Here is a 13,363-nt window from a genome sequence, read left to right on the forward strand (position 1 = left end):
TTCTCTCTCTCTCTCTCTCTCTCTCTCTCTCTCTCTCTCTCTCTCCCCCTCTCCCCTACACACACACACACACACACACACATACACACTCTAAAATTAAAAAAATTAAATTTTTAGGAAAGAAAATGTGCATGGAATACTTTGGAGGTTGCATTTGTCAAAGCCCAGAGAACTTTACAGCATAAAGAGTGAACCCTAATGTAAACAATTAAAAAAATCATGGAGGAAGTCAGAGGATCCCAGGATGGAAGGCAGACTGTGACCAAAGAATCTAACTGTACAGCTATACAAAACTACCTCACTGACGGCGTGCAGGGAAAGGTGTTGACCTAAGAAGCCTTGGAAATAAGTGGAGTTTGTAAGACTAAAAGCAAAAGAAACTATGCATAAGCACTGTACTCTAGTTGATAAAGTTCTTTCCCATGGAGGTATGGATTAATAATTCTGGTACTTCTATACATGTATACTGGAATTGAACAATTAGATAATTAGATGGAGGACAATGGAAACCATATTTCTCACTGTTGGAGTGGGTGTTTATAAGCAAGGGGCAGGATAAGCAAGGGGAGACTAGAATGACCCATGTGGCAATGGATTAGAGTTGGAACATCAATATGAGCTCCTTCTTAGCATATAGATATAGAGGGCTACTGATAGATTATCTATAGTTATGTGTATATATATTGGTTATACAAGAATATTCGTAGGTTATACATATTATTTCCTTTTTCTATCAGCTGAGAGGATCTAAAAGAAATGATACCCCAGTAGCAATGAGCACACCCAGTACCCCAGATCTTGGTGTCTAATACGATTCTCCAAAAGGAGCCCAGAGCATCTGATAATACTTTTTCAGGAATGGCTGATTCCAGGAATGTAACAGGAAATATGCAAGATAAGCCTGGTGCATCTTATAGGACTATAAAATAAGGAGTAGGCAGCACACACACACACACACACACACACACACACACACACACACACAATGATAGGGGTATACCAAAGGGACCCAAGAGCCAACTGAAAGACTACCCAATGGTTCAAGCTGGAAAAATTTCAGTAACAAAATAAAAAAGGAAGTATTGGTTCTTATCCAAAGTATAAAATAAATATCCCGGGTCCATGCTGACATAAATAAATGATTGACAAAAAAAATAATGTCAAGGGAAAAAAAGACAAATTTCCTATGGAGAAAAATTCCAACTAATGTATGTAGATTCTCTGCCTTCAAGGAGAGGGAGCATAACTCCTTACTCTTTAACTGTGGGCTGACTTCTTTCAAAGAGAACAATATGGTAAGGGGGAAAAGAGGAGTAGCTTTACAGAGGAGGATTTGACAAACACTGCCTCAGCCAAATGACCAAGGTCAACCTCAATAGTGATAAACCATGTTGGTATATGTATCCTTGATAAGATGTGATGAAAATAGCAATTTACCTCTTATCTTCCTCCCCTAAATCCCTAACACCATTCTAACCATGGGAAAAGCATATAAATCCCAACAGAGGGGCATTCTACAAAATATCTGACCAGTACTCCTCAAAACTTTCAAGGTCACCATAAATAAGGTCTTAGTAAACTGTAACAGCAAGGAAAAGCCCAGGAGACACAATGACTAAATGTAATGTAGTATGTTGGAACAGAAAAAAAAAAATGACAGGTTTAAAAATAAATAAGAAATATGAGTAAGGTGCAGACTTTAGTTAATGATAATGTACATAACGAACATTGGTTCAGTATTTGTAACAAATGTACCATACTAATGTATGAGGTTAATAACAGGAGAAATTGGGTGTGAGATATATGGGAACTCTGTGTACTACCTTTGCATTTTTCTGTAAAATCTAAAGCTGCTCTAAAAAAATAAGGTCTACTTTAAAAATACTTCAAAGGCTATAAACACACCCTGATTTGGGGGTGGGTGTATAAGGAAGCTGTGACAGGCTTTCTGGACTTCCAGCCTTGGGTCTGGCTCAGCTCCCCCTCCTGCTGGCTGGGGGTCGTCAAGACTGCCCCAAGCCTCTGTTAGGCCTGTCTTATCAGATTTCAAATGGGGAGAATCATAGTGACCACTACGTGGGGGTATTTTGAGCCTTAAACTAGATGTCAAATGCAAAACTGATTAGTCAAAGTTTAAAGTACTGTGCAAATACTTTCTCATCATCATCCTCTCTATTAACATTCTCACCCTACCCACTTCTGTTCACCTGGGGTTGAAGTCGTGGCTTCACCTTTGACTCTTCCTGCTTCTCTCCCACACACCTGGCACTTTACCAGCCAGTCAGCCAGTTGCCATAGTCCTCCTGCATCTGCCTTAATGTATTTTAGAACATTCCACCCTGTTGCTTTTTCTCATATGATCGAATCCTCCTGGATTGCCCTTCCTCCCCATCCTCACACATACATATCTTATTTCTATTTACATTTTTGGCCCAATTTTTAGGTCGTTCAGCTCAAATGCCACCATGAGGCTTTCTTCTGACCTGTAGGAATATTTCTTGCTCCACAGACAGCCCCTCTGATGGCACTGCTCTTGTATCTCACAGAGAAGCAACTGATCTGAGGACGTGATTGACTCCCTGATTGGGCTGCAAGCTCCTGGTGGCTAGGACCAGGGGCTGACTCATCTGTGTAACCCTCACTGTGCCCAGCACAGAGCTGGCACAAGGCTGGCCCTCTACTGGTTCATCAGTGTGGATGAAGTCACAAGGAAGAGAACTGGCTCATGGTAAAAGGAATATGCTATCAAGAGGCACTGTTCAGGGGCGCCTGGTGGCTCAGTGGGTCAAACGTCCAACTTCGACTCAGGTCATGATCTCATGGTTCGTGAGTTCGAGCCCCACATCGGGCTCTGTGCTGACAGCTCAGAGCCTGGAGCTTGCTTCGAATTCTAAGTCTCCCTCTCTCTCTGCCCCTTGCCCATTCACACACACACTCTCTCTCTCAAAAGTAAATAAGCATTAAATAAACAAAAGAGGCACTGTTCAGCAGTGAAGCAAGTTACCTCAGGCTGACGCTGGCCAACGACCATCCAGAACATGGTGGAGAAGGAGCTGGTAAGGGATCCCCAAGGTCCCATAGCCCTCAGGTACTCAAAGACTCTAGAACTTTGTAAATGGGGAGGAGTCCCACTGGGATATGTCTGTTTGCTTTGCTTTTTCTATTGCCACTCTCAAGATGTGATGGGAGTGACCCAGCTTTTGAGGACAAGTATTCATTCTTCCAACTCAGAGAGCAGCCAAGGGCAGATCCAGGCCATTCTCTGGCAGATAGAGGGGAGGGGATCACTCAGGCTTCAAGAGGAAGAAAGCCCAGCCCTCTACCTCATCCTCAGCTCAGCCTGGGTCCCCAGGGCCACGGAGGGACACCTGTAGGTGATGTCTGCTCACCCTCCTGACGTCACTGGGTGTGGAAAAGGCAGGCAGGGAGCTGGGCTTTGGGGGCAGCTGCCCTGGCTATGGGTGTGAACCCTTTGTCCTATTGTGCAGGAAGGAGCTTGAGTGGAGTCCCAACCAGGGCTTGTGGGGTCAGCTCAGGGAAAATGCAGTCCCTGAGAAACAAACAGACTTATAACTACCCCAGACCTGCAAGCTGGCCATTTTCTCAGTTATGTGCACAAGTGGCCGACACAGCTCAGGGATCACCTCCTCTAGGAAGTCTCTCCTGATCTACCCCTTCTCCCACCTGGCATCCAGGTAAAACAACCAGGAGAAGCTCCTACATGGAGACCTACCCTGTAATGTCCATGTTATTACAGCTCCTATAACATAGTGGATTATGCGGTGAGTTATCTGCTCGACCCACCAATATGCGAGGCCCAGGAAGGCAGAGCCAGATCTAATTCATCCCAGTCTCCGAGATCCAACATAGCTTCTGGCACAAAAATTAGTTCAGTATTTGCTGAATTCATAAATGAACAAATGAGTGAATACAGAGATGTTGAAGGCATAATCCAAGGAAGCAGAGAAGATTTAGTTGAATTAGACCCATTTTAGAGATTTTTTTAAAACACTGAGGCCCAGGAAAGGGAAATGGCTCTCAGCTATCAGATGTTCTAGAGACAGAACCTAGTCTCCTGCCCCCTGGCTCTGCCCAGAAAGAACAGACATCAGGGTGAGTGGGTTGTGGAAAACCTGGGGCCCTGCCCTAAATCCTTCAGCCTCTCTAGGGGGCAGAGAGCAGGGGTGGCTGGCTGGATTGGGCCTGAGGTCCCCAGCCCTTACCAGGCCACAGGGGGCATTCTGCAATGTCACTGTGAAGGTGCCTGAGGAGCGGCTTTTGGCCAGGATGTACTGACACGTGGCAGGGAACGTGTACCGGCGGCCGTCAAAGGTGGTGAAATGGATGTCGCCAGTCACTGAACACTCGGCTGAGGGGCAAAGAAAGGTGGCTGACACATGGGAGCTGCCCCATGGGGACTGCCTCTGCCCTGCAGGCTCTGAGCATGAGGAAGAGACAGCACTCTGTCCTTAGGAATCAGGGCAGTGTTTGGAGCCCTGGCCTTCCTTTTGACACTCAGGCCACTGGGGAGATGCAGGCCTGTCCCCAGCAGCCCACCTGAAGGTAGATGCAGCCCTGCCCTGGGCATCTCCTTCTGACAGGAGACCAGGCCCTGAGCTTGGAGACCAGTCTCCATCCAAGCCCCCCAAGCTCAGGAAGGTCCTTAGATAGACCCCCCAAAACCCTCCCTGACAGGAGGCAGAACAATCCCTTAAGCAGGCAAAGCAGCTCTGAAGAAACAAAGTGGGGCAAGCTGAACCAATGGAACTGCAGGCCTGGCCCCCAGATCCTCCCTGCCCAAAAAGCTGAGAGACCAGAGGAAGGGGGTAGAGTCCAAGGTGGGGTCAGGCATACCTGGGCAGACAGATGTGCTACACACCCACTTGCCCGCAGTGCATGTGCTGAAACACAGAGATCAAGGAGGCAAGTCTCACCTCTCCAGGCCTGGGATAGATGCTGGAGGATAGCAGGGTCCACAGAGCTCCTGTCCCCAGCCCTCAGTCTTCCCGTTTCTAAAATGGGTGGTAGAGATTCCCGCATCTCCAGGGGTTGGATTAAATGAGATCGCCTGGGACTCAGACATGCTGAGTGAGTGCCCCCATATTGCCAGGGGTCCCAGACCCCAGATGGATAGCCCTGGTGGAAAACCCTGGAAGTCACCGCTGCCCACCCCCACCCCCCCTGGCTGTGGACACAGACCAGGCATTGCAGTCTTCTTTCACCACAGAGCCAGTTGGGTACAGGGTCCCATGGAACTCACAGGGACATTCAGCTGGTGCCACGCAGTCCCCATCCTCAAAGATCAGCCCTAGGGTCACAGGAAAGGCCCACTTAACTCACCTCCACTCCTGTTCATAGACCGTTCATGGCTGTCCAGGGCCTATGACAAAGATCCCTTTATCCAAGTTTTCACCACTGAACCCACTTTCAAGCTTTCTCCTGCATAAATCCTTGGCTCAGGCCAGATCTGAATCTCCTCTGGGCAAATAATCTCACCTCCAGACCTCTTCAGAGAACCACCTCCCCAAGCAACCTGCATGCTGACTAGCTTCTCTTCTCCACCTCCCAAAAGCCTGTCGCTGCATCTAGAACCAGTTTAGGTGCCATCTCCTCCAGGAAGCCTGACAATCTCTCCCTGACAATCTCTCCCCCGACTGAATTCCTATGTCTCTTCTTGTCTGAACCCCTGAGCTGATCCTCACTACATTCTGCCTTAGACTGGAGCCATAGGTATACGTGGCTTATCACTGCAACCAGATTCTGACCCCTAAAGTCAATGACTATATCTCTACATTTTTTTTATCCCAACGACCCCTGCCTAGCCGAATGGGCTACACGCTACAGATGTGTGGCAAATGTATACCCCCTCAAAACCAGTGCATTTATATCCCATACAAAACAGCATGTGAACAAATGTTTAAACAAACACATATGTGATAAATGAACAACTGAATGAATGAATGACTTGTTCTCATATATACACAGTCCCAATGAAATTAAATACCCTGATGAACTTCTCAAGAGCCACAGTTCCACCCCCATCCTCAGCCCCCTTAAGCCAGTCATTCATTTATTCACTTATTAGTTGTGTGCTCCTTGCTTCACTCATCCCACAAATAGGCATCCTCTGAGCCCCTGCTTTGGGCTCGTGCGTGCCAACCCAGGAAGATGCTGCCAGGCACCCGCTCCACCCTTGGCATACCATCGGGGCAGTAACAGCCGTCCACACAGGCGATCTCGCTGTCCACACAGGATGCCTGGGACTGGCAGGAGGCAGGGCAGCAGGCGATGCATTCGTTGTAGGTAAAGGCCTTCTCCTTGCAGTGCACAGCTTGGGAGGAAGGGAGCAGTCCATCCAGTCCCATCGGCTCTGCCAGGACACACCCACCCCCTACTCCAGGCCTTGGGGGAGAGGGAGGGAGGACTGTGATTTTCCTGTTCCCCTAGTCCCCCTGGGTAACCAGAAAGTTGGCAAGAGCCTGGGAGGCTCTGAGAACCACCCTCATCTCACTCTGTGGCCCTGGGCCAGTCCCTCCACTCTGAGCCTGTTTTCTCATCTGCCACATGGGGCCTCACGGCTTCCAGCTCTGACAACTGTGGTTCTAAGCAGGACAGGACGTTGAGCTGAGGCCTGATGAGGCCACCCCCAGCCTCAGGGCAGAGATTGTCTGAACCTCTCCCTGCCCCCACCACCAGGATACACCTACCACATTGCCGGAGCTGGGTCCTCCAATCCTGCAGGGGCCGCCCCGCCTGGGCACATGCTCGGGCATACTCGGCCAGCGCCCGGCACCAGGTGGCTTCATCGCCCACTGCTCTGTGCAGGGAAACCGAGGGTCACACCGGAGCCCAATCTCTCACCAGCCCTCCAGAACCCTGTAGAGACTGCCAGGGCTCAGGGCACGCACCCCTCCTTGTCCCACAGCTAGGAAAGGGAGACTGGGAAGGTATCTAGGTATACAGATGGAGGCAGGACACCCAGGTTCTAGTCCCAATATCGGCATTGACTTGTTTGACCCTGAGGGTGTCAGTCCCCACTTCTGGGCTTCAGAGAATAGGGAAACTCTTCTGCCCCACCTATGCAGATAAGAATTTCTGAGGTTTTGGAAGTACATCTGTCGGGGCCTGGGATTATCAGGCTCAGTGGCCCACATGCTGAGACCACCCGCCCCCCCGCCCCTCAGTACTGGGACAGGTCTCCCCACAGCCCAATACCAGCTCCAGTCCTGGTTGCCTACTCACTGGCAGAGGTCACTGGTACAGCTGGCTGTGAAGGGAAGAGGGCTGACGTAGGCATGGCAGGCATCAAAGGGGGGCCACAGCAGCGCCTCGCACCGGTCGTACACACCCTGGGGAAAGAGCCAGGGGCCAGAGCTGGGAGCCGGCAAGGCCACTCACAGCCCTCTGACTTCACCCACCCCTACACAGAACCCCAATTTGAGGCCAAGGGAGAGAAAGAGGATGATGGAGGGAAAAGGGATGGGGCCATAGGCACAAACAACCCTGGGCTCCTGCAGCCAGTGACTTTCTAAGAGATAGACAGGAAACCTAAGCCAGACACTAGGATGAGGGGTAAGGGGAGGGTGGGGAGTAGGCATTCTCCCCAGGGTCCAGACCTGCATGGTTCCCGGGCTCTGCTGCAGACACGGTGGGCGAGGCAGGGAGGCAGTTGTAGGCCTTGGAGGCTGGTTGGGGGCTTGTTCCTGCCAGCTGCGCACAAACTCAGCCACATCATCGGTCAGCTTCCCTGGAAGGGAGAACTAGCATGATCACAGGTGGGTGTAACGGGGGAGGAGGGGGGTGCCGCACAGGGCTCTGAAGGAGGGCAGGTGGAGCCGAAGAGATACCAAAAGCGGACAAGGAGTTGAAGAACCCAGCCTCTTGGCTCCCATCCCAGTTTGCATTTCCCAACAGAGCCACTCTCCTGAAAAAGCTGGTGGTGATAGTCAAGAATACTCAAGAACCTGTAGTAGCTCCCTACTCTCCAAACTCAGGGGAGGCAACTAGTATGTGAGCCTGGACAAGCTCTCTCCAAGCCTCAGTTTTGCCCTATGTGAAATGGGCAAATAATCCCCCACCATGGTATTATTGCCAGGACTGTATGAGATGATGCGTGTTAAGTGTTCAGTATGTTGTGGGTGCTCAAAGGTGTCACTTCCCTTCTTGGGAAGGCCAGAGTCACCATGATTTGGCCCTGCATGCTTCACTTGTACTTCTTACCACTCCTCTATAGGTATCTTCAGCTCCCACGGGACCCTTTCTCTTCCAGGCTCTCTCTGGCCTTCTGCTCCTGCCCCCACCCTACACTCACAGTGTGTGCTTAATATCCTACCTAGCAAAGTGCCCTTTAGATCCTTACACAACCCTAGTAGGAGTGGTCTTTATGACTCTTTTACCCACAAGGAAACGGAGGTTGAGTGGCCACACACTTGGTAGGAAGGGGCCCTGACCCCCCACTGGGTCTTTAGTACCATGGGTACTGCCCCAAGACCTCTCCCACCCTTCCCAGCCTGACCTCCACCCAACCTCCTCCCTACTTCCATCCAAACCCCTCGAAGGCCACTTGCCCTGCACCTCACCATAGCTGGTCACCAGGTCATCCTGAGGGTCGGCATTGTTGTTCCCACACAGCCCATGAGTCCAGCCCAGGAACTCTGGGCTCATCTTGATGTAGACGGCTGAGGCACCATCCCAGGCCAGCGTGAAGGCTGACTGATGCCGCACAAGGACGTAGCCAGCAAGCCTCTGCAGACTCACGCTCCCCATCACATGTGGCAGTTGGACTCTGCAGGGCACAGCCCAGAGCTTCTGGGTGTTCACATCACCCCCACTCACCCAGTCCCGTCACCAAAGGACCCGCCAGCCCCACCTGCAGGAACCATCATGTACCCAGCGCCTGCCTCGTCCACACCCAACTGGTACCATGTGAACCTGAGGCCCCCACTTTCCCCCCTGACTTCCTGGGCATCTGAGGCCCACCATTAGGGAGAGATTCTTTTGTCTTCGGTGTTTAAAACTTGCTTTTTAAATTTGCAATTTCCCTGGCAGGGATAAATCTTAGAGTGTCTGAAGTTGCTAGATCCTTTCTCCTGGACGGGAGAAATGGTATAAGCGGACATTTACTTGTTTTGTGTGTTTGTTTGGGGCTTTTTTTTTTTTTTTTTTTTGGTGGGGAGCAAGAAAGGCATAAGAAGAGAAAGAGGCTGAGGGATATGGAAAACTAGGAGTGGAAGAAAAGATGGAGAGTCATTGCAGTCCCAACCACATTCCCAGTTTTACTGGGACGGGGTCTCCCAGCCAGTCTGGAATTTGGCAACTTTCAATCCACCAGAAAATCAGGAAAAGAAAATTAAAGAAGAGTCTAACCAGCCAAAACTGGTACCCAAAGATCCATATACCAATCTTTTCACAGGAGAAACACCTGGGCTTTCAGGTTTACATTCAGCGCCAGAAACCTTGGTTACCCAGTTTCCAGATTTGAAGCAGGAAATGACAATGGGAGAAGGGTCATTGCAGGAAGACCCCTTACCCCAATCCAGCAGCAGCATGAAGTGACAGCAGATAGCAAAGGAAGGAAAGGACAGTGAAGACAAGAGACAAGAAAGATTTCAGAAAGAACCATGGTCTGGACCATCTGGTGTGGGGGCAAAGAGTCCTTATTCCTCTGGTCCCAGGCATCCCTGATGTCCCAGCAAGATAAATAACATTGAAATGACCCTATATCATCAGAGAAGGGTGACAGTGTGCTTAATATCTATCCAAGGAGGCTTGAACTACATATGATATATTCACAAAGATTCCCTTAAAAATGTGAAAGAAAAGAATTGAGCATGCTTGTAGTGTTATACCCTCAACTTTATCTGGAAAATTCTGATTCGAATACCCACTGTCTGGGAAACCCACAGGGCCCTGAGTCTCCGAAAATCTTAAGGGACTCATCTTTCCACAAACCCAGCTGACTAGAAACCCAGCTGGCCTGCCAGTATGTTCCTGCTCTGATGGTGGAAACTGCTGTTTGTCGCTAGAAAACAATTTTCTTTAGGCTGGAGAAGAAAGGTACCCACCATCCCCCACCACTAGTGTCAGGGAGCAGGAGAGCCCAGGGCAGAAGGTGTTATAGTTACCTCACGCCTCCATGGGTGACCTCCTTGGCCAGACGGATCTCCTGCTCACCCGCAAAGAAGAGGCTGACAGACCTGGAGCAGGTGTAGGGGGAGGAGCCGCACTGCGGGTCGTTGTGCACCTGATTGGGGGGTTCAGAGGCCAGTGTGCAGGGCTCCCGCTACAGACCTGGCCCTGAGCTTCAGTTCTGAGCCCAGTGGCACCCTGTGGAGCTTCCACTAACGCCGATACCCTGCCCCCAGTGTGCCAAGCACCTTTCCTCTGTGATGTCTCCAGTCCCCGCAACGCCACTTGACCAGGAGGTCAGAGCTATGATTATCTGCACCTCCCAGAGGCAGCAACTAATACTCAGAGAGGTGAAGTGATGAAAGTCACACACACACAGCCAGAATTCCAACTCAGGACTGAAGGTGAAATTTCAGGGCTCTTTCCAGTACACTGTGCTGTCTCCCTATTTCTGGATTTTTTGTTTTTTGCAATCCAGGTTTTCCCATCAGATTGAAAGCCAAAGTAAAGTATATGCTCACACAGTCTCACACACACACACACACACCCCTCACATATTCACAGGGTACTCTCAATACATACACTATAAACACACTCCTACCAGGACGCTGGCAGGTACAGTCTTGTCCTTCATGGCACATATAGGCACATGTCACCCCTGTGCTGCCTGTCACATACGCATCAACTCTGTCCCCTCCTCAGACAAGACCCACCCCCCAAAGCCATAGGACCCAAGAGAGGGAGGAGAACTGAGGTCCCCAGGGCTTAGGGAAAAGTCTGAAAATGTTTCTTCCCAGTGTGGAAACTCTTCCCAGGAGTAAACCTTCCACTAGATTACTGTTAAATGTGTTTAAGCAGGCTGGAGTCATTTCATCTAGAAGTGGGGCCTGTGAAAACCACCTCACAGTCTAATTAAATTTTTCAAACTTTTGGACCATGACCCACGGTAGGAAATAGAAACGTATACATATATAAATAAAACAAAAGTTTTACAAAATAGTGTTTACTCCTATTCATGTGCAATGCATCCTTATAATATTTTCTTTCCTTTCTCTTTCTTCCTTCCTTCCATCCTTCCTTCCTTCCTTCCTTCCTTCCTTCCTTCCTTCCTTCCTTTCTTCCAGTTGGGACTCATTAAGTTGATTTCATAATCTGCAAATGTGTGGCATCCCGTTAGTCTAAGTAATTGACACATACCCATCATGAAATGACAGTCATGAAAGATCCTGATGTGTGATACCAAAGCAGAGAGGGCAGAATTGCTCAGCCCATCCAGGGCATGGTCCTTGGGGCAGGCCCTGGGCAGGTCTATGCCTGAGAGAGAAGGACACACCCAGCTAGCAGAGGGGTGACACTGAGCACTAGGATTTCCCCAAACTCCCAGCCCGCTGGCCCTAACTCAGTACTGACTGAGATGCCCCTCAGCAGAACTGGCTCCCCAAGTAGACTTTTCTCCAGATGGAGGTACTGACCAGTGCCTGAAGCTGATGCCCCACTCAACACAAGGAGCAAGCATGTAAATCAGGCCTGCCTGACAGTGAGTCTCAGACATGTGTTCATATACTAGACAAACTCTGACTGAGCACTAATCTGGGTACAAGGAACACCGAATGAGAAGACATGGTCCCTGCCTGGAAAGCTTATATCTGGTAGAGAAGACCAACCTGGAAACAGACCTTTGTGAGAAAAATGTACTGACAATGTAACAATGAATGCAGAACTTCGATTACACAGGGATTACACAGGCTCTCAGAAGAGCCCCTGAGCCAGCTTAGGTCAGCGCATCCAGAAGGGCTTCTTAGAGGCAGTAACTATGAACTGAGTCATCCAGGACCTGCCATTCCCTCTGAGGCACAGTGCTCTTTCTTATCTCAGATCTTTAGCACCCAAGTTCCCTTTACCTAGAACGTTCTCACATCCATCTTTTACCCCTGGGACCCTTCACTTGGCTAACTCCAATTCATTCATCAGTTCTCCACTTAAATGTCACTTCCTCCAGGAAGTCTTCCCTGATCATCATCCTTCCTAATGAGGAAGGTAGGTTTCCATCACGTGCTCTTCTAACATTTGGTGTTTCTCCTCTGAAGCACTCAGTTGTACTTGAAATGATTCATTTGATCTGATGTCTGCTGTAAGTTCCGTGAGGACAGAGACCACATCTGTGTTGTCGTCCATGAGGCCACCACCAAGCCTTGTGCCAGGAAGAGTACAAGTACGCACTTAATACCTAATGAGTGAGTGACTGAATCAGTCACTGGCCAGGGGCATCCAGGAGTGGGTGGGTGAGAGAGGACTGTGGGGCCTGCAGCTCCTTCCAGGTGTAGACTCTCTAACTCTCACACGGAGAGCCCAGGCCAGTACAACCTCCAGAGCCTAGTGGAAACTTCTAGATGGGCAGGGTAGGGAAGGCCTCACCTGGACTGAGAAAGTCTGCCCCTCGGGCTCATGGTGCCCCGCCAGGGTATAGCTGCCCTTCCCAGAGAGGTAGTAGTACAGGCCATCAAATGTCTCCACATGGTGCTGTCCCCATGCCCGGCAGATGCTGTCCCGCTCAGGGCCGGCATTGTACACTGTGCCAGAGAAGAGAGAACCTGTCCGTACAGTTGCAGTGGGCACCAAGCTAGAGGCCGGTGGGTTCCAGAGCTGGCAGAGAACCCCCACGCACACCCCAGCCCAGGACCCCCAGGCCTCAGGCCCTCAAGCTCTCCCTGTACCCAGGGCCAATCCCAGGGGTGGGATGGAGCCCAGACCCACCCATCTGGCAGCGTGGCCCGGTGGCATTGAAGCGTCTGCAGTCACAGAAGGCTGGGTACACACACTCGCCCCCGTTGAAGCAGGAGAACAAGTCTGCATGGGAGACACAGAAGGCACCTCCCCATTGAGCCGAGATTGGCAAAACCCAGTGATACAGCACCTCCCTCGTGCCAGGGCACCAGACCCAGCACTCCCAGAGCTGCACAGAACTCAGATCCCACCACAGGTAGCCCCAACGTTCCTCAGTAGCTAGCTCTAATGGGGGCACACGTAGGATGCCTCAAACCTGGCTGGCTGTCTCCCTCCCTGACAGACAGGGGGTGTGGGGTCTCAGAGTACCTGTCCTCAGCATGCATCAGGTGGCCCCCAGACTGGCTCCACCTGGGCCTTCAGCTCCCTGTGCTAAAAGTTCCTGGCTACCAGACAAGGCAGGCAGACTGAGAGTATGGAGCATGTGGAGTGCCCAGAGATCTTCAAGTAC

The 13,363-nt window shown here is 50.4% G+C and overlaps 1 protein-coding gene across 1 annotated transcript in view; it reads right to left on the bottom strand.

The window, feature by feature from the left end:
- Positions 1-13,363, bottom strand: part of OTOG (otogelin) — a 91,504-nt gene that overhangs the window by 73,256 nt on the left and 4,885 nt on the right. The window contains exons 5-15 of the mRNA XM_040495750.1: positions 12,883-12,975; positions 12,544-12,698; positions 10,125-10,243; positions 8,580-8,785; positions 7,617-7,747; positions 7,243-7,349; positions 6,708-6,817; positions 6,203-6,331; positions 5,200-5,308; positions 4,855-4,901; positions 4,224-4,369 (exon numbers count right to left, since the gene is read on the bottom strand). Coding sequence (XP_040351684.1) covers positions 4,224-4,369; positions 4,855-4,901; positions 5,200-5,308; positions 6,203-6,331; positions 6,708-6,817; positions 7,243-7,349; positions 7,617-7,747; positions 8,580-8,785; positions 10,125-10,243; positions 12,544-12,698; positions 12,883-12,975 — 1,352 coding nt within the window. The remainder of the gene's footprint in view (positions 1-4,223; positions 4,370-4,854; positions 4,902-5,199; positions 5,309-6,202; positions 6,332-6,707; positions 6,818-7,242; positions 7,350-7,616; positions 7,748-8,579; positions 8,786-10,124; positions 10,244-12,543; positions 12,699-12,882; positions 12,976-13,363) is intronic.

This window comes from Herpailurus yagouaroundi, unplaced genomic scaffold (genome assembly GCF_014898765.1).
Source record: "Herpailurus yagouaroundi ecotype Mexico unplaced genomic scaffold, PumYag 187, whole genome shotgun sequence".
NCBI lineage: Eukaryota > Metazoa > Chordata > Mammalia > Carnivora > Felidae > Herpailurus > Herpailurus yagouaroundi.